Source organism: Epargyreus clarus, unplaced genomic scaffold (assembly GCF_041222505.1).
Source record: "Epargyreus clarus isolate Ecla_fem2 unplaced genomic scaffold, WU_Ecla_fem_2.2 ptg000019l, whole genome shotgun sequence".
Classification (NCBI taxonomy): domain Eukaryota; kingdom Metazoa; phylum Arthropoda; class Insecta; order Lepidoptera; family Hesperiidae; genus Epargyreus; species Epargyreus clarus.
Window position 1 is genome coordinate 7,324,954 of NW_027332227.1, and position 23,734 is coordinate 7,348,687.

General features: G+C 35.8%; 2 protein-coding genes across 5 annotated transcripts in view; both read left to right on the forward strand.

Moving 5' to 3' along the window:
* Positions 1–12,727: 12,727 nt before the first annotated feature.
* Positions 12,728–23,734, forward strand: part of LOC140750049 (fatty-acid amide hydrolase 2-B) — a 35,284-nt gene continuing 24,277 nt past the window's right edge. The window contains exon 1 of one of the 2 annotated variants that reach the window (XM_073083360.1): positions 12,728–12,796. In XM_073083360.1, the coding sequence (XP_072939461.1) occupies positions 12,737–12,796 (60 nt within the window). In that variant the 5' untranslated portion in view covers positions 12,728–12,736. Of the gene's footprint in view, positions 12,797–23,264; positions 23,393–23,734 lie in introns of those variants that run through there. The other variant, XM_073083361.1, reaches the window with a different exon arrangement.
* LOC140750053 (uncharacterized) lies at positions 13,541–17,104 on the forward strand. Of its 3 annotated transcripts, none has more exons than XM_073083369.1 (5): positions 13,541–13,725; positions 15,416–15,641; positions 16,099–16,167; positions 16,378–16,455; positions 16,925–17,104. In XM_073083369.1, exons 1-5 carry the CDS (start codon positions 13,625–13,627, stop codon positions 17,102–17,104), a joined length of 654 nt encoding a protein of 217 aa, XP_072939470.1. In that variant the 5' UTR covers positions 13,541–13,624. The 3 variants fall into 3 exon arrangements, with proteins under 3 accessions (XP_072939470.1, XP_072939471.1, XP_072939472.1); XM_073083370.1 differs by having other exon boundaries at positions 13,549–13,693; XM_073083371.1 differs by lacking the exon at positions 13,541–13,725 and adding an exon at positions 14,847–14,959.

Consider the following 23,734-nt stretch of genomic DNA (forward strand, 5'->3'; position numbering starts at 1 on the left):
ACAGCGATTCCACGGCACTCTTCACTTACTTTGAACCAACCATTTTAAGTTTGACAAACCGAAGATGAAAGAAGTTCAAGTGTTCTCAAAGACGCGGCCTTGGGGTGAGATGAAAGGGAGGAATCATTGCGGTAACAACATTCCGTACGTTCCGGAAAATTCCGGTTCGGGAAAAATACCGTACCGGGCGGGTCGGTTAATGATCAACGCCTTCAATATTGCGGCTTGGTTATCGTTATAATTTATTCACGACGCAACAACTAGCTCCCACAGAAGTATAACAAGGCGTGCAGAAATTATTCTCCCGACATTTTTGTTAATTACAACTGAATTTTAAATGGACAAAATAATTTCAGCGGCGAATTTATATCTGTTTTAAACGGAATTCCAATTAGAGTTTCGGAATTTATAAATATGAGCTCTTTTTTTCAGGTGTTTTATTACCTATCATTAAGTACATCTACGTTTGTCGTTACAGCAGTAGGTACTTCTAATAATCAAATCAAATCAAATTTTTTTATTAAAAATAGGTTCTTTACAGATCACTTTTTGAATGTCAAAGCAACTATATAACAATATAATGCTAAATCTTTATATTTTATCACATTAATATTATCTTATGTAACTTATAAGAAATACTTTTAAGCGTAGTTATACAAAAGCTTATTTTCCAGTAATAATTCACCTCACTTCTAGGGAGGCAAGATTCTCGGAAGGCCTTCCTTGGCAACCGTTCGACGCCTATATACCATACACTATGTACAACTTTATCTACATGTATTAACTTAGTGTGTAGGTTTCGCTTATAACTTTTAAGATATTAAGGATATGTTAAAACTTTGTGACTCTACAACTTGAAAAGTGACCGTAAACATTAGTTGATCAAATTAGAAAGCATATAAGAAAATGTCTCCAGTAAAATTACTTTCTTTTTAACATAGAATAAAACAACGCCCACCTGATGGTAAATGGCTACTTCCACCTACATCTGTAATGAATGTCAAATAAAATTAGAGCCTTATTTAAGGTCAGCGATTAATACGTTTCTACCCTTGAGTATTAAGTACGAGTAGGAAGGCCGCGGATAAGTATCTCATAATGTCGATACGTAGAATTATTCAAGACCTATTAGTTCGTTCAGAAAAATGCGACATTTGACATTTTTGCGTCTGTTGTAATATTCGCCGAGTGCACGCGAATAAACGCGAGTATGAGTATGTTAATAATTCACCTCATACTCGCGACGACGCTCGTCCGTTCTCGGCAGGATCTAGGTATTTCAACAAGAAAGTACTAATCCTCCGTTATCGTGGGCAGCGCTTCATACTCGTCATTGTTCGGGTTACTCGGCAGAATAGCTAGTCAAACTTCCGATCATTTTTCTAAACGTCGTCAATAGATCAGTTGGGCGCAAGCGTACGGAGAGCTCTAATAAAGGCAGTACCGGTCTATAGGTAGCCGCTTTGTCTAAGGCGCCTCATCGGTCCAAACTTTCCTTCCGCAGTCAAACTTAGATCAAGCTGGGAGTCTCGGCCTACGATGGAGCTGTGCGTAGTGTGTTCGCTATCATTTTGGTGTGATTATCTTAATACGAGTATTTCATAATAAGGTACTAAGTGATTTTTTTTTATTTTCAGAAATGATGTAAAGTTATTCGTTCTACATAATTACGTTAATTTAAATTCTGGACAAATTGTTATAAATTCTAATTTTTTAATTAAAAATAATATTTAATTGAAATAATTCTTTTTTTTTTAAATAATTATTTTAAATTAAAAAAAATACTCGTTAAAAAATTTAAAAAGTTGCGAAATGAAAATATTAAGAAAATGTCAATAAATTTATAGTTTATAACAATTATAACATAAAACCACACCATCTCTCGACTTATAAGTAATATGCATAGTTGAGAAAATCCTATCTACCTCTACCCTAAAATTCCGGGAATTATTTCGCGCTCATAAACAATGCACGCTAACAAAACAAGGAGGCGTCTTAATTAAAGTTGCTCTATATACTTACGTACTCAATCTCACTTGTGGAAGTTAAGGAAAGGTTAAAGGGGGAGGGAGCCGCCCCCTTGCCGACATTCCCGAATTTTCCCAAAGTATCGCTTAATGCAAGTTTATTATCTCTCATCGCTAGGCATTAATTAATTCTTTTCTCCGTAATATCTTCAGCTGTTTTTCTTCAGATTTCGCTCCGTTTCGTTAAAGTTCGACTAATTATATTCTTTCGTCGGTTCAGTTGAAGAAATATTTGATATGAATATTATATTATTTTTAATTGGCCATTCCTTATTAGTATCTATGATATTTATTGTAGATATTTCTGCTCTCTCTGACCAAGTTTTTCCGCAACATCCCATGCGGATTCATTGTTCCAATAATGTCCTAGATTCTCCCTTACAGACACAAATATTTAAAAATGGCTGTTGTTATGAAAATAAATAATTATAAAAGCTATGAAAATGTCCGGTATTTGACCAGATATTTATGAGTAATCAGTAAATATTTAGTTTAAAAAAAAACAGATTTTTTCTATGAGTATAACCATGAAAACATATAAAATCCCTATTACTTTCGAATACAGCTTTAATTATAATTATTAAGCGACATCTATTGGCCATGCAAACTAATTTATCTCATATCACATACTGGATACGTTAACGATAATGAAATCATGAATTATTTTGTTTGTCATTGGCGTGCGGTTTGAATACAAAATGTTATTAAGCGAAATGAATATATGGGCTGTTCATTGTAAAATGCAATGAGGGATGGAAAGTTAGTCAATATTATTATGTCATATTAATAACAGATAGTGAAGGTGTAGTGGTTGAGACTTCCTCTTAAACGGCGGTCCGAGGTTCGGTTCAGAAAACTCTGATTTTTAAAACTTATGTGAGTATTAGATATACATTGTCACTGGCTGTAAGTGTGAAGGAAAACATCGTAACCGACTCGCGTCAGATTTCTCAAAATATATTTTAATGATGGGTGAAGTTTCCAATTCGCAGTTGTCCAGCTCGGTGGACTATGTCCTAAGCCCCTCTTACTCTGTGCCGGAGACTTATATCCAATATTTTTTTCATTTTTTTAACCTAACAATATTAATGCTTATAAAATATAAGTAACAGTCATCCTTTATGTGCCTTTTCTCATCAAGCTCGTATAAAATCAAAAACTTACAATTTCCAATCTTAAGTAATAGTTTCAAATAACCCTAACACTAGTTAATAACCACAAAGATCAGTCAAACACAAAACAAATAATCAAATTAATCGCACGCCGGCGATATCAACATTATTAATTCAAAGCGCCGCCCGCCCCCGCCCGCCTAACTCCCACCAACGCAATCTTCAAGGAGGACTCACTGAAAGAAAGGTTACTTGTGAGTGTTGACCAGAAAATTCTAGTTATATTTCTTTATTGTTGCTGTAAAGTTTAATAATGTTTATGTGGACTTCATCAGCATCAACTCTTTACTATCCCTTCGTTGAACATAACTCCGAGAGTTATAATTATTTATACTGAGACGCTAAAATTAATGCTATTTTGCTAAACAACAACTTTGCTAAAGATCATCACTTGATCCAATTCATAGTTAACGATTCAATCCTTACTAATATCGATTAAAATAATCGACTTTTAGGTCCAAAAGATCGATTCTTCGATTAATCGAACTTAGATCGCCATCCCTAGTTCCCGTAGGATTTTCAGGATAAAAACTATCCTATGTCCATTCTCGGGTGTCAGGCTATCTTTGTACAAAATTTCATTAAAATCGGTTCAGTGGTTTAGGCGTGAAGAAGAGACAACCAGACAGACAGACAGACAGAGTTACTTTCGGATTTATAATATTAGTAAGGATACTAATATTATAAAGAGGAAATCTTTGTTTGTTTGTTTGATTGTAATGAATAGGCTCAAAAACTACTGGACCGATTTTAAAAATTCTTTCACCATTCGAAAGCTACAATATCCACGAGTAACATAGGCTATATTTTATATAATATATATTTGATAAATAGATTTTGAGGCGGTACAAAGTTTGCCGGGTCAGCTAGTATTATATATAGTAAGGATGCCCAGGTAACACGCTTGCCCAATGCCAAATTTGTGATGTAATCTCATTGTCCTCAACGTGTTAATACAACCAAAGCTCATAAATAATATCGCAGTAATGCACCGGCATATTCAAATTGTGCCATTAATTTTGGTTAACGCGGACTTGAAATAATAATTCCATTGATTCACTGAAAATAACCCACCCCATTTGACGGCCCATGTGGCGGAGCGGTCACCATACCGGTCTGACGCGCAAAGTGTTCCGGGATCGTTCCCCGGCCAGGCAGATATCTGAATGATGAATATAGATGTCTGTTCTGGGTCTGGGTATTTGTGCCGTCTTTGTGTGTCCATGGCATCCACGATACAGGGAATCCTAGTGTGGGGCTCTGAGTGTAAAAAAAAATATTTATTTGTTCATCATTTTTGCAGTCAGTGAGTAAAAATAACTTCAATTTAAAAGTAATTAATTAAAAGTAATAACTTCAATTTATAAGTTATTTATTTTTCGAAATGTATTGTCCTTTAAAGGGCATTACGGAGGAGTTGAGTTGAAGAGTGATGAGTGTGGGAAGCAACATTGGTCTTGCTACGTGGGCGGTTTAACTAAATAAAAATGGCATGGATCTCACTCGTAAGATAATTCGAAATAATCTAACTATGAAACTAATTGTTTTTCGAAGTCTGGTTGAGCTGTATTCAAAACTGCTATATAGTGCCTACCAGACTATGCAATATAATTTTAGCGCGCTATTTTTACGCTATGTGCTATTTAATTTTCTCTACAGGTAAGGCAATTGTTAATAATAATAGTGAAGGTGGTAGAACCCTTTGTAGTTCGGCTCCGGCGGCACCACCGCCACACCTATTTCTACCTAATAACAGCAGTGTTGGGCGCTGCTGTGTTCCAGTTTGAAGGGTGTGGTAAGAGACACTGAATTTTTCCAAGACGTTCCAGCTTAGTTCTCAGAGGTAGCGGCGTATCTGGGACCGACCTCAGGTAGGAATATCTAATCCTATCTGGGGTCGATTACAGATGTCCATGGGCGGCAGTAGCCACCTACCATCAGGTGAAAATAATAAATTTCTAATACAAAATCAGAGGTGCCTAGGGATTTGAACCTCGGACCTCTCGATTAAGAGACAGCTAATCGACCACTAGGCTATCACTAAAAATAACAGGATGAATTATTGGATGTTAAATTCTACTGTGAATGTGCAATAATGTTCTATTCTGTTCTAATTAATAACTATTTATAAGTTATTTTTCGAAATTTATTGTCCTGAAAAGGGCAATGCGGAGGAGTAGAGTTGAAGTGTGTGGGAAGCAACATGGCTCTTGTTACGTGGGCGGTTTACCTAAATAAAAATGGCAGGGTCGTAAGATAATTCGAAATAATCTAACTATGAAACTAATTGGATTTCGGAGAATCCGTTCTACGCGACGAACCGTGTACGTTGTAGCGGCAACGAGTAAATGAGTATTCGTTATAGTTTTAGCATGCTATTTTTACGCTATGTGCTATTTAACAATGGACATTGAGAATATAAATAATATCACGTTACCGCGCTGTTTTTTCTAGATTTGGGAGCTTTTTAATAAACGCACGTGATGTAATATACCGACTGAATATAGTAACTGGTATTTCTCTACGTCAAAGTTATAGATTGTTATAACGCCAAACTGCTAGTCCGCTCCGAATGTAGAAACAAATCGCGTCACAATAGCAATTTGCAGATATTGGCGACAAAGACAGAGCGGGACTCTCCCGGCACCCGTCCGCTGCCCGCTCTCGCCCACGGGTACATAGCTGCGTTAGTGTGCCCTTACGTTACGTATATGCTAACTAAACCTGCGTGCAACAACTTCAGAGCGGACTAGCAGTTTGCAAATGAGTATTTAGTACTTCTGATAATAAGTGTATAATTCCGCGTATGGATATCTATACCCTTACCATGAGTTTTTACACTATCCGCTATCCAAGTTCTGACACTATCCGCTAGGGGCGCTGATTGGAAATTGTATGGGCAAATACGTAAACAGTCATATTTGTCAAAACGTAAAAACTCATGGTAAGGGTATTCAATAACAAACAGGATTGAAATCCGACTTAAGATCGACTACAAATGCGTTACTACACCTGGGTAACGTTAAAATGCCTTATAAAAGTGTATTTGTCCACAAAACATTAACAGATAAATGTATACAGTAGTGTTTAACACTGGAATTATAACAAAGAATTAGGTGTAACTAAATGCTGATGCCCCAATGATACCACAAAGTGTACCTACTGCCAACTTTAGTTATTGGGATGATATTTCCAGGATAACAGAGAAGCCGATATAGCATATGCTATCCGTTATATATAGCGCGCTATAAGTGGCGCTATTGATTATATTAATCTTAATACGGACCTCTTATGCGAAGCACTTTAATTTCAGTTTCATATTTCATTTAGGGGCTTTGTTTCACCTGACATTTTTATACATAAAGCAACTTAGTCTCCAGAAGAAATAATGTATCCAAGATCGACAGGACTAACACTAAAGGTAAGACAAAACAATACTTTTTTTAGGACAAAATACTGATTTAAGACCACTATACCAACATAATAATGAAGGTGTGTTTACTAAATAGCAACAAAGCACATTCTGCAGACTATAGTAGTGCGTCGTCAACCTATTTCTATGCCACTGCTGGCCAGTCTGGGCAAGCTTTTCCACACAGAATGAGAAGAATTAGGCCATAGTCCACCGCGCTGTCCAAGTAAGCTTTAAAGGTGGTAGAACCCTTTGTGGTTCGACTCCGGCGGCACCACCGCCGCCGCGCTGCTGTGTTCCGGTTTGAAGGGTGTGGTAAGGGAGACAGACTTTTCCGAGGCATTCCAGCTTAGTCCTCAGGGGTAGCGGTGCATCTGTGGCCGACCTCAGGTAGGTATATCTAATCCTACCTGGGGTTGATTACAGATGTCCATGGGCGGCAGTAGCCACTTACCATCAGGTGGACTGCATGCTCGTCTGCTACTCTTATATTATAAAAAAAAAACCTTCACATACAAGAACCTTTTTTAAGATTTCTTACGTATGCAGGTTTCCTCACTATATTTTCCTTCACCGTGGAAGCAACTGATAATTAATTTGTAATTATTTATTATTAGTGCGCCACGGAGCTATAATTTAAAAAATCGAATAAAACGTTAAGACTAACAAACCGTGACAAAAGTTTGCTCTACTCCTGTTGCGTGTTCGACGAAATCCATTCCAACGTTACCAACCAGTTTCTATCCACGAAAGACCATTTGTTCTTTTCCCCGTGTCATAAGGTAGCACTTCGGGCGGATGGTTATTTTCAGTCGGCAAATGTTGCGATGCTATCTGTCATGGCCTCCAAGTTGTTGAGACGCTTAATAAAAGCGGTAACTTCCTTATTCCAACCATTCAAAGTCTAGATTGAAGTGTATATCTCACTGTCGAGTGCCACCCTAACTTGGTTCCTAAGGCCGCCCATTCACCCCGCCCAAAGTCTACATGTTATTTACGTGTGAACACAACACCACCGAGGGTTCAATTTATCTGACCTACTGGGCCTGTAACTAATATAACCCCCTGAAATTGCTTGTACCTCTTCTGTTCTTGTATTTTTCTTTTGCAAGCAAGATTATTGATAAGACTCTACAAAATAAATTTGACTGGTTTGACTTGGTAGGTCATCATTTCTACTTAACAATAACAGTGTTTACCGCTGTGTCTCGGTTTGAAAGGTGTTTTATAGAAAACATACTTATCCGAGATATTCCAACTTAATCCTCAGGGGTATCAACGCACCTGTGGCCATCTTCAGGTCGGACTCTAATCTTATTTGGAGTGGATTACAGATGTCTATGAGCGGCAGTAGCCACTTCCCATGAGGTGAATTGCATGCTAGTCCTATTAGTACTTTTATATTTAAAAAAATTTTTAGTCACGTAACAATACAATCTGTATACTGGCAAATAAAGATACTTTACCTAGGTTTGTTTGTGAAATAGCACCCACAATGCCTGATATACTAGCGTGGGGCTAAAAGTAACATTTATTTGACAACAACAAAGAAATAGTTTTCAATATTATATTATTTTCTATACATTTTAAACACAAAGGACATACTTATACATATAAAAAATATAATCCTTTTATTCAACATAATTATGCCCAATTCCACCCTCAACCAACATTTGAACTCCCGCCAAAACTGAGTTGAAAATCATGACTAAGCCGAACATTGTAATTAACTACGTAAATGTATATTAATATTGCATCCTATTATAGTTAATATTATTTCTTTATGCGATTTGAAGTGCTTATAGTTTAGTGGTGCTATCGGGTCGAAAACGATATCCCGGTAAAACCAAACGCAGTTGGAATGTATCGTGTTTTTTTTATTCGGAGGTGAGTCCTCGAGGAGTTTTTTTTATGTATATTTATATGAACGTCACAAACGAACATGGGCTCCACGTAAGCATCTGTCGACCATGAACCATCTATAATCAATCTCAAATTGAAACGGAGTTTACCTGGAGGCAGCCATAAATGTGTTGCATGACTGAGTGTTGCATGTAACCAATCTAAACTATCCTATTGGACGTGAATTTTCTCTCATTTAAAGAACCTGAAGAGACAACCCTGAGGAGAACCCTGAAGTTTATTCAAAGATTTGCTTATCAAGAACAAAGACAAGAAAAACACCGATATTTGGAACTTATTAATATTGCATATTAAATGAAGCTGATCGCTGTCTGAGTTGGCTACTATGAATAAATAATCCTATAGTGTGTACATCGTGTTATTATATTCTTGACCTACCATACTCGTCACATTATTGATTCGGCCTAATTTGGGTGCGAAGTGGTGCGTTATTTAGGGTGTGTCTAGACAATGAACGCAATATTAAGTATAATGACATAAAAAAATGTAAGTAGATACGAGTACCAAGAGGGGACGACACCTCCATCGGAAAATGAACGGCCAAGTGGCAGACAGATTCACGATTATAACCATTTTAGGGGACTCACCCCGAACAGTATGATGGACTGGAAATATTACATAATATCAGAAGCGTCGTTACAATGCCTTAGCAGAATATTTTTCTTGGGTAGAAAGCCGATATTCCCCCAAGAGTTACGACATTTCAATTTGCCAAGGCGGGCGGAAAATGGAATTACGATTGAAGCGAGAATACCCGAATGTCGCCGAGGGCGTCCTGCTTTATGCCGAGAGTTGCCGGGAATAGCCGAAGTTAGACGAGAGCAAAACGTGCCCGCCGCACCAAGCCCGTGTATTGATTAGATGCGGAACGCCCGATGCCATATAAATTAGGCCGCAGAAAAACAGATTTAAGTAACAAGAAATACAATTAAATTGAGTATTAAGTTTAAAAGTCATGATTTTAATATTAACTGCTATTTTTTAATCGTCTTTACTGTGTCTCCATTGTACTGTACCGTCTGCTCGGCGCCGTCAAGCAAACGGAGTTGATCTCGGTTCAGTTACAAAATACCCACAATTCCTGTTGAAATATTGTATCAATTAAAAATTAATGGGAATAATTAAGAACTTCATTAATTATTGCTGACCTACTACTGATAAACGGTTATATTAATGAGTTACAAAAGCAATTTTAAACACAAGACACATCCTGTCACATCTCGCGAAATAATTAATATAAAAGCCTATTGGAAGTAAGCCGACATCGGCATTCGACGGTAGAATAATGTAGACGAATAAATATACATTACATTATTAACGAATGTTGGCCTCGTTTCTCGCTCTCTTTGTTCGTTTCACAATTTTCCCGGTGGATTAATTGAAAATAAGTTTTCTCTTGCGGGGTTTCAAGGTTCAAAATAATTCGTTAGGAAGAACATTTTGTTCCCGTTCATCGGTTTAGTGGAGCGATCCAATTGTGAACCGTAAGGATAGGAGTGTGGATTGCTATTGCCTCGTCTGTACAGCGATGGCACGTTTCATGATTTGTGAGTTTATAGCAACGGTGAAGTGTCGGTGGTTAATGGTGGCAGCGCGTGGCTCTCGCCGGCGACATATTGAAAAAGTTCGGTGCGAAAAAACGCGGTAAGACATAAAAATATAAAGGTTGACAAATAAACTTTATCTTCATACTGAGTTTTTAAAAATGGAACTGCATTTTTTATTACTGCTGCAGATGTTTTTGATTTGAGTACTGCGACAAAATCACTATTTTTATTGAAACTACGCCGCTTAGTGATGTTCTTCGCATGTGTAAATTCCATTTCACTTTGACCTGTCGTTTAAGAAAGGAATAAACAATAGACACAGATACAAAATCCAAGAGGGAAATTGTCGAGAAGTTTGTATCCAAACATCTTTTCGGTAATTCACCTTAGTATCCCCCGTTCGGGAGATTTAGATGGGAACCTGCCCTCCGCTCCCCAGGGTGACCCATGGAGGAAAACCCGTTATTTCTGGAGCACTTCCGGCTTTGACTTTGTCTCCTATCCACAGACATTTGAATATCGACCTTACGTTGAGCACAGTTGAACTTCATTTGTTTTATGTAGAATTTTCTTGTGTCGTCCTGAATTTGATAATTTAGGGACACCTTTTCGGATACTTATACAAGGATCGGCCATAAGTATACCAGCGCTATAGCCGGTGGCTTCTTCAGGTATGCCTATACCATTTGTTACTGATTTTTTTACTTTGTACGTAAGAACGTACTTTGTAGTAGTAACGGAGAATATTTGAAGTTATGCTTAGTTAATTATCATTATTTTTTTAACAAAGATTAAAATAAATAATATTTCCATCATGAGAATATGAGTTGTAAGTGTTATAACCTACCCACCTGTGCATGATACATTTACGTTTTGGTATAATAGGTATCACGTAAGCTAGATAGAGCCTTTTTATACCCTGGTCTAAGGATTTTATTTACAATCCGTTTTCGAATGAAACTCTGCGCACGAGTGTAGACTGTAGAGACTAGAGATGTTCTTCCTCATAGTTGAAAAAATATTCAGCTTTCGTATGCAATAGTAACATCATTTATATTTCCGTTTTTACTTAATTATTAAGTAAAAATCTATCTATGTAGATATTACATTTTTTATCATATTCAAATTTACAAAAAATAAATTAAGTAACTTGTCGATAAAAATGTAAACCCTTTGCTATTTCATTATGTCACCAAAAATATCTTATTTCGAATCGAAAACTTGTAGTAGGGGTCGATTGGAAGAGTAAGTAATAAGTTGAGGATGCCGGCGATGATTACGTACATTAAACATATAATATAGATAAGTATAAAGATATTGTTTATGTTTTTATTAATATATTTTGCTGTATAACATTTTGTATTAAAACATTGTATAGAGAACTTTTTGTCTGAGGCGACACGCGTCTGACATGTAATGCCTGTAGATGTGATCGAACGCTAAGTTTTACGTACAGACACATTAGATTATATATACAGGGTACCGGTACGCGTATGTCACAAATTGATTAAGAAAACAATCCATCTCCACGTATTTTTTGTTTGGGGAATCTACACGGATTTATTGGAGGATACGTACGGAGGATACATAATCTTTGGATACGTAAGAGATAAAATATCCCTTATAAATAATAAATACGTAGGTATAGAGGTAAACTTATTGCATAATTTAGAAACAGTTCATAATTTCACTATATATATTTTATTATGTACATGTACTTAATTATATAAATAGCTTACAGATAGATAAGCTTCACAATACCTATTATTTTCAAATGTAGATTATCGACATTTTATTTCTAAAAAAAACAACCCATTTAGGACGGACCATTGTAAAAGGCAGATAGATATAAAAGTATTTTTAAGCAACATAAAAACTTTCCATCAACCCTGTTAAAACGCGATAACAGGAAAGCGTATCAAGAGAGCAAGTAACGATTATACAGCTACACATTCCACATGGTATTACTCCGCGAAAAGCCGCGTGAATGTTCGTCCCAGGGTTACCAACGCCTAAAAATATTTACCCCTGGACCTATAGTTATAACTTCTAAAGTCGCCTAATACTTTTCAAACACCCTAAATATGAAAAAAAAGCAATGCAAGCCCTTAAAACCACCTCCCACTAATTTTCCCTCTAAAAGGGGGAGAGCCCTTAGCTGGTAACCCTGAATAGTATAGGCAGAATTGTTCAATCAATCCTAGTTTTGTTCTATAATTTTAATTAATTAACCCATAGATTAGTAAATTACCTTAGAAGTGCTATGTAATAAAAAAGCGTGAAATTCATTTATCCCTAAAAAATACCACCAAAAAGTAAGCTCCTGAAAAGTTCCCTAAATATGTTATTCTCCCTAGATTTAGGGAAAAATCCCCGAAGTTGGCATCACTGGTTGCCCGTTATAAAAATGTAGGATCCGGAGAAAAGATCATGCTTACCCGAAGTGGGGTAGGGTGAGCCCCCTCCTGATTTATGGTAACATGTCGCGAGGCACAACCGCGCGCGTTCGGCAAAAAGCGAGTTCTTCGTCAACTGATTTTTGTTTAGTTTAATCTTCGCTTATTATACCTGTTTGCATATTGTTCACAGTATTAGCATTTTTGCTTCTGTATATACCAGATAATTACGTTTTAACAGATAATTACAGAGAATAAAATGATAATGAATTTTTTTCGAAAACGGAACGCGTTAGTTCGAGGCGTATGGAAGTATCCGGTAAGTTTGAAACACGACAATATAGATGGCGCTGGTAAGTAAAATGAGAGACAACCACCTCTATAACTTTAACGTTGTAAGATTGGGTCAACCTTTAACCCTTTAAGATTGGGTTCAAAATGTTTATTTTTATTTTAATAACTGTCTTTATCTAGTGAATAATATGAGTTTTATTCACGAGTTAAAGAGTTTTTTTTTTATCAAATAATTGTATACAACACAAGCTTGTACTTAATATGGAGATTAAAATATTTATTCTTAAATTTTTGTGATTAATATTGATTAGTTAGAATTCTATTATAATCTAATATAATACAATTATCATAATTTTGGGTTTCAGCGACATCTACCGAGGAGTAGCGGTACTTGTTGTTATACTACTTTACGAATTAGATGATGTTGTAATAACTAGATGGCATTACCTGTCTATTGCTTAGTCTACAGTATTTTATAAGCTTTATTCTTATTTATTATTGGTCTTATTCATAAAAATGCTTATAGGAGGTTTTAAGCACTCATTAGTTAAAGTGTTCGATAAGCTTATAAAACGTTCTATAAAAATGTTTATTCATAAACGTTCCATAAACCTTCTATAACTAATATGTCGCTAAAGTCTGCTATAAATGAAAATGTTGCCATTCTAGTGAAATTCGGCGAACAAATTGACGAACATCCATAGATAACACATTACTTAACATCTATAAATGACATTTCTTCGTACTAAAAAAGTATTTTGTGATTGTCTATTTGTTGATGAAACCAAATGTAATGTCAGTGTCATTATTATTGAAAATTTGCAAAAAAAAATAAACGTGTATAATTTGCAAAATGGGAACAGAAACGAACTCGAAGTGTATTAAAAGACAAAGAAGTGAAAATTGGCTGGAAGAGGATAAGGTTTGTATTGATAAATCTAAAGTTGAATTCAAGTAAGTTTCGTTTTGTAAACATTGCTTTTATTCTTTTTTTGGGGGGGATTACGGTTCTTACGGCGCCAAGAATTGAATGCGGATCCGTATAGATTTCGATGAGACAAGACGAAAAGTAAGAATAATTTTTTTTGATATCTCGCTTAGTTTTCGAGATATCGATACTCAAAAATTATTCGAAAATTTCGATTTTTTGCGTTTTAAAAGTGAAATTGCCGAGGAACGGCGCCGCGGAAACGGCTGCGGCACGATTACGATTCTTACGGCGCCAAAATTTGAATGCGGATCCTTATAGATCTCGACGAGACAAGACGAAAAGTAAGAATATTTTTTTTTGATATCTCGCTTAGTTTTCGAGATATCGATATTTAAAAACAAAATTTGAATGCGGATCCTTATAGATCTCGACGAGACAAGACGAAAAGTAAGAATAAATTTTTTTGATATCTCGCTTAGTTTTCGAGATATCGATATTTAAAAATCGAAAAATAAAAAAAAATATATTCTTTTAATGATGTATTTCGATAGATTTTTGGAAAAGAAAACGAAAACAAAGAATATTTTTTTTCGCTATCTTGCTTAGTTTTCAAGATATTAATAAATACATTATTAAAAATGTTGGAATTTTATTGAAAATTTTTTTTGAAGATATATTTTATCCTTTATTATGATTATCACTATTATTATGATAATAATAATAATAATAATAAAAAAAAACCTAACCTAACCTAAACCTAACCTAACCTAACCTAACCAATACCAACTCAAATTTCAATTACCTTTTTCAAAAATCAATTTTTGGTTTTTCTCATTTTCCTCCGCTGTTTGTTAACGAATTCTCTTCATTTTTTTTCTTCTACCGTATTCTGCACGTCCTCCCCTATCCGGAGATACCAGTCGCAGCCGTTTCCGCGGCGCCGTTCCTCGGCAATTTCACTTTTAAAACGCAAAAAATCGAAATTTTCGAATAATTTTTGAGTATCGATATCTCGAAAACTAAGCGAGATATCAAAAAAATTTATTCTTACTTTTCGTCTTGTCTCATCGAAATCTATACGGATCCGCATTCAATTCTTGGCGCCGTAAGAACCGTAATCCCCCCTTTTTTTGCTTTTATTCCTTAGATAATTTTAAAAGAATTGGTCAAGGAGAAGGTGACAATAATTGAAAATAAAAACACCGATTCCAACACCAACGCGCAAAAGGTGGCGGCCTGGCATGATTTAAGGGAAAGGTACATTAATCAATCGCTTCTTTTATTATAAATTCGAAAGTCATTCTGTGTCTCATCTGCCTGTCTGTTTTGATGTGAAGATAATTTGGCACTTCGGGATGAACATAGGATATTTTGGCTAAACTGTACGTTATGACCCGTCGAATTTTGAATTGCGAGCGACATAGGTGGGTAGGGGGCTATACAGGAGCATTCCCTGTGAATATGGAATTGCGGAAACCACCCGCTTTTTTTAATGATTTTTTTAAATTTTAAGATTATCATTCATTTGCACGAAACGTCAAATCACGTCAATATAATATAATTCGTAATCACAAAATTTGCTAATAAGACGCTAATACGACTTTATTTAATCGATGCTGTGTTTGTTAACCCTTAAGGCCTGGCCAAACAACCTTAAAGATAAATAATGATAAAATAATGGGTGTTAGTATTAAACAGCAATTAATATTTCAGCTTTAACAACATGGCCCGAACACCGCGGACCATGCAGCAAATAAAAGCTCAGTGGGGCATGATTAAGATGAGTGCGAAAAAAGCTAAATTTGTAGAGCGACAACAATTATTAAAGACAGGTGGGGGTCCGCCAACTGTGCCAGAGGCAAAAACGTGTGAAGATATTTCTGTGTGGCTCCCTCATGAATTCACAGTCGACACTAATGAGTTTGACTCTGATTACCAGGTAAATGACTATAAAAATCCTTTTTGTTGCTATTCTCTCTACAGGTATGGGCCATGCAGCATAAAAAAAAGTACTTGTTCTACATTTATTATATCCTGACAAAGATAATATTTTTTTGTATTTCTGAATTCTCTACAAAATATGAGGGAACCAATAAAGATGCCCCTATTAGATAATAAAGAAGATTCTAATGAAAAAGTAATAATTCTATTTGTGTATTATAATTTACAGTAATAATAATGAAACAGCCATAACCATAAAACTAATATTTTTCATGTGTTATTATTGTAAAATAACACCTATACAATTTTAAAGGAAATTTTCATATTAAAACATGGCTGCTGTTAATTGTACCAAATAACCTTGCAACCACTATATCAATAAGAAAATGTTACTTATACCAAAGTTTATTCTTTTAGATCTCTGAAAAAGATAATAATATTTTTTTTTATTTCAGAATTCTCCACAAAATTTGAAGGAACCCCTAATAGACAATAAAGAGGATTCTAAAGAAAAAGTAATAATTGTATGTGTGTATTATAATTTACAGTAATAATAATGAAACAGCCATAACCATAAAACTTATATTGTACATGTCTTATTATTGTAAAACAAGACCTATAGAATTTTAAAGGAAATTTTCATATCAAAACATTGCTGCTGTTAATTCTACCAAATGAGCTTGCAACCACTGTATCATTGAGAAAATGTTATTTATATCAGTTTATTCTTTTAGATCTCCGACCTAGAAGACGATGTCTCACATTCAAAACCACAACAAGAAAATTATGGAAATAAAAGAAAAAATAAAAAGGTATGGTATTCTTGATATAAATCTTCTAATTATTCTTAATAAGATTTGAGGAATTTTTTATGAAATATATGACATATTAATGTATTGTAAATTGATAATATTTTTGTATTAATAACTAAGTAATATTAGAAAATAATAATAATTAAAAATGTAATGAATGAAAATAAAATATCCTATACATAAAATAATAATCTAAAATCAAAATTAAAATAGTTTCATAGCCTTTGTTATAGGTGAAATCTCTGTATTTCAGCAGAATCAAAGGCCTTATTTTAGGATGCTTACATATGTATTTATTATTACACCTATCATTCCTGGAGGGTTGGCTATCTTACATTGCATATTGAAAAATCTGGTTAACAATTGTAATGAGTAACAAATCATATTAAAATTAACATTTCAGTACTTAAATGGTATATAGTAGTTATTAAAAAATACAATGTAAATTGATTGTAACATTTTTTTACAGATTACTAATACTACAAATAATGCAGCTATGAAAATAGCAGAAACTGAAATGATGTGCCGGAAGGAACTTCATGAGGCTCAAATGGCCAATGAGAGACAAAAATTAAAAAACTTAATATTGGAAGAGGAGTTATTAAGAAGTAAAATAGCATTTTATAAAAATAACAAAAAATGTGACTGATTTTATTGGAAGAGGAGTTAAGATGTTAAATAGAATTTAATAAAAATAATAAAAAAATGTGACTGATTTACATGTTTCATTAACAAGGTGATTTCATTTGAAGGTGGTAGAATCCTGTGTGATACGACTCCGGCGGCACCACCACTATACATATTTCTACCCTTCTAACAGCAGTGTTAAGTTCTGCTGTGTTGTGGTTTGTAGGGTAGTCCTCAGAGGTTGTAGCACATCTGTGGCTGACCTCAGGTAGGAAACTAATCTTATTTGGAATTGATTACACATGTCCATGGGCAGCAGTAGCCACTTACCATCAGATGGACTGCGTGATTGTCCACTACTCTAATAACAAAAAAATAACTAACTAAAATGCCTCCTAATAAAAGCTTGTAAAATTGCATTAGTGTTTGTAGTCTCTGTTGTGACTTCTTCTATGAGTTCCATTGTATCATCCTCACAGAGACCCTCTATATGCATGTCTCCTTGGTCGACTGCAATGTTGTGAAGCACTGCTAGTGCAACTATAGTTGTTTTGGCATTTTCTAATTTACATGTCATGCCATGTAAAAGGCATTGGAAACGTTGCTTCCACACAACAAAGCAACGCTCCACAGAGTTTCTCGTAGCAATGTGTGATTCATTGTACTTTTCCTCACTACGATTGTGGGGCCTTTGAATTGGGGTAAAAAGATATTTTTCCAATTTGTAGCCAGAATCACCTAAAAGTCGCCCTTTAAATGCCCCAGATTCAAAGCGGTGTTTGAGAGATGACTCATTAAAGATCCTAGCATCATGTGTGCTACCTCTCCATCTAGCAACAATATCTCTGATGCGGAGATCTGCATCACAAGTTACCTGTAACATAAAAAATCTAATGAAACATAGGGAAGAAAATATTACTTATGAAACAATACAATGCAATAATTCTGTATTGTACACAAAAAAAAACAAAGAAATAATTAAAATATGTTATAAAATAAAAGCAAGTAAAAAGTGAGAATATTTAATATCTTTTCAGTTTAATTTCAAATTATTAATATTCTATGATAGAAATCAGACATCTGAAACTTTTAGACCACTAGGATTTTATTATCACTAACTTTTAGACCAGCAGCACTTCAGTCATACTTTGACTTTATTTATATCCTTACTTTTGTAAAATGTATAAAATAAATTCCAACCTGAACATTAAGGGAGTAAAATCCCTTTCTATTAATGTAATATTGGGCTGCATCACCGCTACACTTCCGTATTTTTATGTGGGTGCAGTCGATGCAACCGATGACTAATGGGAAATTTCGAATTTCATTAAATTTCCTCATCAGGAGCTGTTCTTCAGCAAGGGTGCTAGGCATTTTTATAAAAGAACTTGAGTGTCGAGCGAGTGCACGTGCCACTCGAGCACAAATCCGACTGGTGGTTGCTTGAGACAACCCATGGTGGTCTCCAGCATCTTCTTGAACCTGTGAGAAATACAGATTGTTTTACAAAGTTTTATTTACATAATCAATTAATTAAATGCAAGTATTATTTACAGGGACATATATGTTTAGACAAATTTAAAAGTACTTGCCTCTCGACGGCCCCAACATCTTATAGCAGTTAAAACCTGTATTTCAGGAGGGGTCCCAGAACCTCTGCGATCTACTTTAAGATCATCACGTACGAGATCAATTATGAACCTCGCCGTTGATTTATTAAAGCGATAACGCTTCCGAAATTCTTCGTCGTCTAAAGAAAACGGATTACTCCTACTTCTGTATACTTTTCTTCGATATGGACGGTTCTCTAAACTTCTAATAGCTTCTAAGCTTTGTAAAGCTTGCATTGTAACTTTAAATATTAGAATATTAAACAATAAATTATATCAAGTTTGTTTTTATACAAAACTGACATTGACATTTGTTTAAAATTATTCAAATCGTATTGTCAAATTGGGTTAGTAACATAGATATAGCAGTAGGATAATATATCTATGACTAGGGTTCTGGCCACTATAAGTTATAGAAGGCTTATAGAACGGTTTAGTGCCTAAAATGCGTTTATGAATAACACTTTTTGACAATCGTACTATAGCAACTTTTATGAATAAGACCGTATATATTTTGTAGCGAGTATCTAATTTTAAATCTTCTACATGAAATCAGAATCATTTAAATTTAATATAATCGTATGGTTATTTGATACAAAACATAAATAAAAAACCAGTTATTCATCTTCGTCGCCGGTAATTTCAAAACCAGGTTAAATTACCTTTGGCTCTCGACACACTTCCAGGTTACCTCAATATAACTTGTTCTAAAAACAGTAACAATGGATATGAACTTATGTAGGTTATGTTCGTACATACTTTTATATAGGAGTCGCAAAAGAGCATGCAGTTCACCTGAAGGTAAATGGCTACTGCCGGCCACGCACATTTGTAATCAAACCTAGATAAGATTAGATTCTCACCTGAGGTTGAGCACAGATGCGTTGCTACCCCTGAGGACCAAGCTGGTCCCCTTGGTACCCCTTGGACATAGGTATGTGTCTTTTACCATCATTACCACCCTTCAAATCGGGACACAGCTGTTAATAAACAGAAACAAAAAGTTGTGGCTGAGGTGTCGAGCCACAAAGGGTTCTACCACCACATTTGATAAGAAAATACATTTAATATTCAAAAATTCTTGCTTTGAATAAGCTTTACGAACATGGTCGAATATGAGAAATAGAAGTTCATTTCGTACTAAAGGTAGATACGTAACTGCGTAGTCCGCGCCAAACTGCTAGTCCGCTCTGAAGTTGTTGGGGGCAGATGTAGTCATACAATTTGCTATGGCAACACGATTCATTTATATATTCAGAGCGGACTAGCAGTTTTACGCGGACCATACCTACTATTAAGATATAGGTAACCGCAAAGACCATCTAATGTGGATATTATTAAATAATTAAAATAAATAATTACATGTTTTTATACGAATAATTATAATTAAATTTAACATTCCTATATAATATATTTTATAGTTACGTTTACTTTTTATGTTGTGTAAGTATACTTTTTATGTTGTGTCCAAGCTATCGAAATTATATATTTCAATAGCTTGGACACAACATAAAAAGTAAATCATACGTATTTATTTATATCATATAAATGCATTTATTTTTATGATGCATAATTATTACGTCTGCTCAGGCACATTATAACATAATTGTAGAGAAAACTTCTAGACTGCAGACTTTGGCTGTTTATGTCCCACGAGTGAACACGCGTATCTATACTAATACTAGCTGACCCGGCAAACGTTGTGTTGCCATATAAATAAATAAAAATTTTGGTTGAACAACCCTTATTACTTAGGGGTATGAAAAATAGATAGTAGTCGATGCTCAGACCTACTGAATATACACATAAAATTTGGTGAAAATCGGTAAAGCCGTTTCGGAGGAGTACGGTAACTAACACGAGAATTTTATATATAAGATATTATATTGAGATAAACTTTGATTGTTGGTTTGTAAGGGATAAACTTCGGAAATATTGAACGGAACATGAAAATGATTGCACTATCAGAGAGCTACACTATTCAGGAGTACTATAGGCTATATATTATTATGGTTGAACAAGAAGTTCAGAGAAAAATAAAGGCATATGTAGGTACATCAAGTTAGTGGAAATTGGGAATGATGCTTTACCAGCGTGCACTAGCAAAACGGTTCGGTATAGAACTATAGACGAACATAATGTTCATCGAAAATGTTGTTCTCTATTAGTTCTCACAACATACTTACCTAATTGCATCACAAAAATATAGTTAACGCCCAACGAAGGGCACGGGTCGGCTAGTCTTCCAATAATACAGATTGGTGAACGTGGGGTTTGGTTACTAAATTACCCTTTTTTTTCTCGAGGGGGAAACCTTCAAAAGGTACCCGGTGCCGTGGGAGCGACACGGGGTTATGTGGGACTTTTACCGCACTAAAACCCCCCCGGTGGCCGTCCTCGGCGCTGCGTAGAGGACTCCGGGATCTCCAAAGGAACGACACCGGAGTCCTCTCAACGCACTGCCCCGTCGGGCTCCGCCCAGGTGAGTTTGTATCACCACACCGTCTGGTGTATACGACGGAATGCGACCACACATGCCGCCGTCCTTCCCGTGGTCATTAGCCGGGCGGTTCGAGCCCCCACTATTGCCGCCCGCAACACCGAAAGCCCCTTTTAGTCGCCTCTTACGACAAGCAGAGGATACCGTAGCCCTATTCTGGTCCCGGAACCACAGGGACTACTAAACTACCCTGTTTAGTAGTCAACCCGTAATGGATGTGATAAAATTACAATGGAAATTACTTCACTATTTAAGAGAACTTTAACAATACATGGCGATGTTCATTGAGTAGAGTGAGTCAGATATATACATATACGCATCGAATAGATAACCTCTCTTCTTTGGGAAGTCGGTTAATAAACAAAACATATAGAAGCCGAAATTTACAGATAAAATAACATATTTTAACAGGATGTTCCATAATCACTCGTGATATTTGATTATGTAACGGGTACTCACGATATGCGTTTTTTATTGCCGATATTTCGACCCAGTTGCATGGATCGTGGTCACGGCGAAACTGAGGTGGAGGGGAGAAACCGTTGACAAGTACTAGTGGTAGATTAATCTATCTACCCTACGTCTAGTTCGTTTTTCTTTTCTAGGTTTCATATCACGACACACAACACTGACAATATCCTTACGCACCGTACTTTGCACTATTTGTGACTTGCATAAAACGCATATCGTGAGTACCCGTTACATAATAAAATGTCTCAATTCCGCGATAATTTTAGTCTAAAATCATATATCGCTCGTGATATCAACAACGGTTAACTATTGCTGTTCCTTCATTGCAACCACGACGCTTACCATGTCCCACAAAGCATGAATGGGCATAAAAAGCTACTAACGGCCACCCATCCAACTCGCGACCGCGACCTGACTGTGTTTTTTACACCAGATAAGGTTCATAAACCAATGTGTAGCTAAAATAACAAATGCCTGTAATACATAACTTCTGAAAAAAATATATCAACTTATCGTTTTAATTTGATCCTAGGCCCTTGATTACGAGTATATGGAAACAAGACGTGAATATGTTGATAATTCGACCTATATATACAAATGTGTTTATAAACATTTATATATTTTAATCACTATTCCTAAGCATTGGGATTGTTTAATTTATAGGGTGAATAAATGGGTTGAGCTCGAACCGCTCGACCAACGGCCCCGGGAAGGACGACGGTATGTGTGGTCGCATACCGGCGTACGCACCAGACGGTGTGGCGAGCGTCAAGCTCACCTGGGCGGAGCCCGACGGGACAACGCGCTAAGAGGACTCCGGTTGCGTTCCTTTGGAGAACCCGGAGTCCTCTTCGCAGCGCTGAGGACGGCCACCGGGGGGGTTTTAGTGCGGTAAGAGTCCCACATAACCCTGTGTCGCTCCCACGGCATCGGGTACCTTTTGAAGGTTTCCCCCTCGTGAACAAAAAAAAAAAAAGGGCGATTAAATAGGTAAGTTAACGGGTCTCTATTGTTTCCACATTATCAACACAAGCAACTTGTATTTTTTTAAATAACTCTCTCGCCAAAGAGTACAAATAGCTGCAATGAAAAATGTGCATTTTCGACACTTTAAAAATTTCAATACTTGAGGTCTATGGGTTGTGATATCCGAGATCATCTAAGTCACCAATCATTATTCGATTACTGCTCCATTGCTGAATACGTTTCTCCTCTGCCTCTTGGAATGATAAGAGTGCATGCTTTATCTGTATGTGTTTATCTAGCCATAAATAATCTTTGCACATATAGACATATCTTACACATTTACGTTTTCAAGATTTTTTTTTATAGAACACTCTCAGGCAGTAGGTTCCGTGGCGATTTCCTTCATCATGCAAAACATTTGAAAAAACTCTTATCACGTCCAAAATCATAAGGGCATGCCGGAGAATCAAACCCTGGACCACGCGAAAGGACGACTGTACAACTAGGTCATCAGTTCTCCTTGTGGCCATGTAGAGTATTTTTCATTCAATTAACGTGTCCTTCGAAGGATTTATTGTGATATCTGATATCAGATAGTAAAAGGTACATTTCTAATTACAATGCGATGTATGTAGTACAAATCGCCGGTCGAGCAACCGCGGCTAGCAGTCACGGAGTACGCCGGCGCAGGCCGCACGCTTAGCTGCGACCCAAACCTAGTGACTTACTTGTGAACGTTTAAAACACACGACCAACGAAAATCGTAAGTAGTTTTGTACATTACAACTATTTTTTAAATTAAATTCACGTCTTTTGAAATTAAGTGCAATGACCTATAAATTAACTTACGCATCAGTTAGTTGCAATGCTTACTTTACGATGATTTTCAATTGATTCAACTGTTAAACTTTCGCTGCAAAAGTTAACCGTGTATTTGTCTGCGGTTATATATAATAAGAATGTGTTACAGTTAAGTTTATTTGTAAACAAACTTTCAAAACACAGCGGCCAAGCAAATAATGCATATCTATTGTTTGTTATACTTATAGATTTTTTAAATGTGATAACGGTAATGAAAGATAATGATATCCAATATTTGCTTATA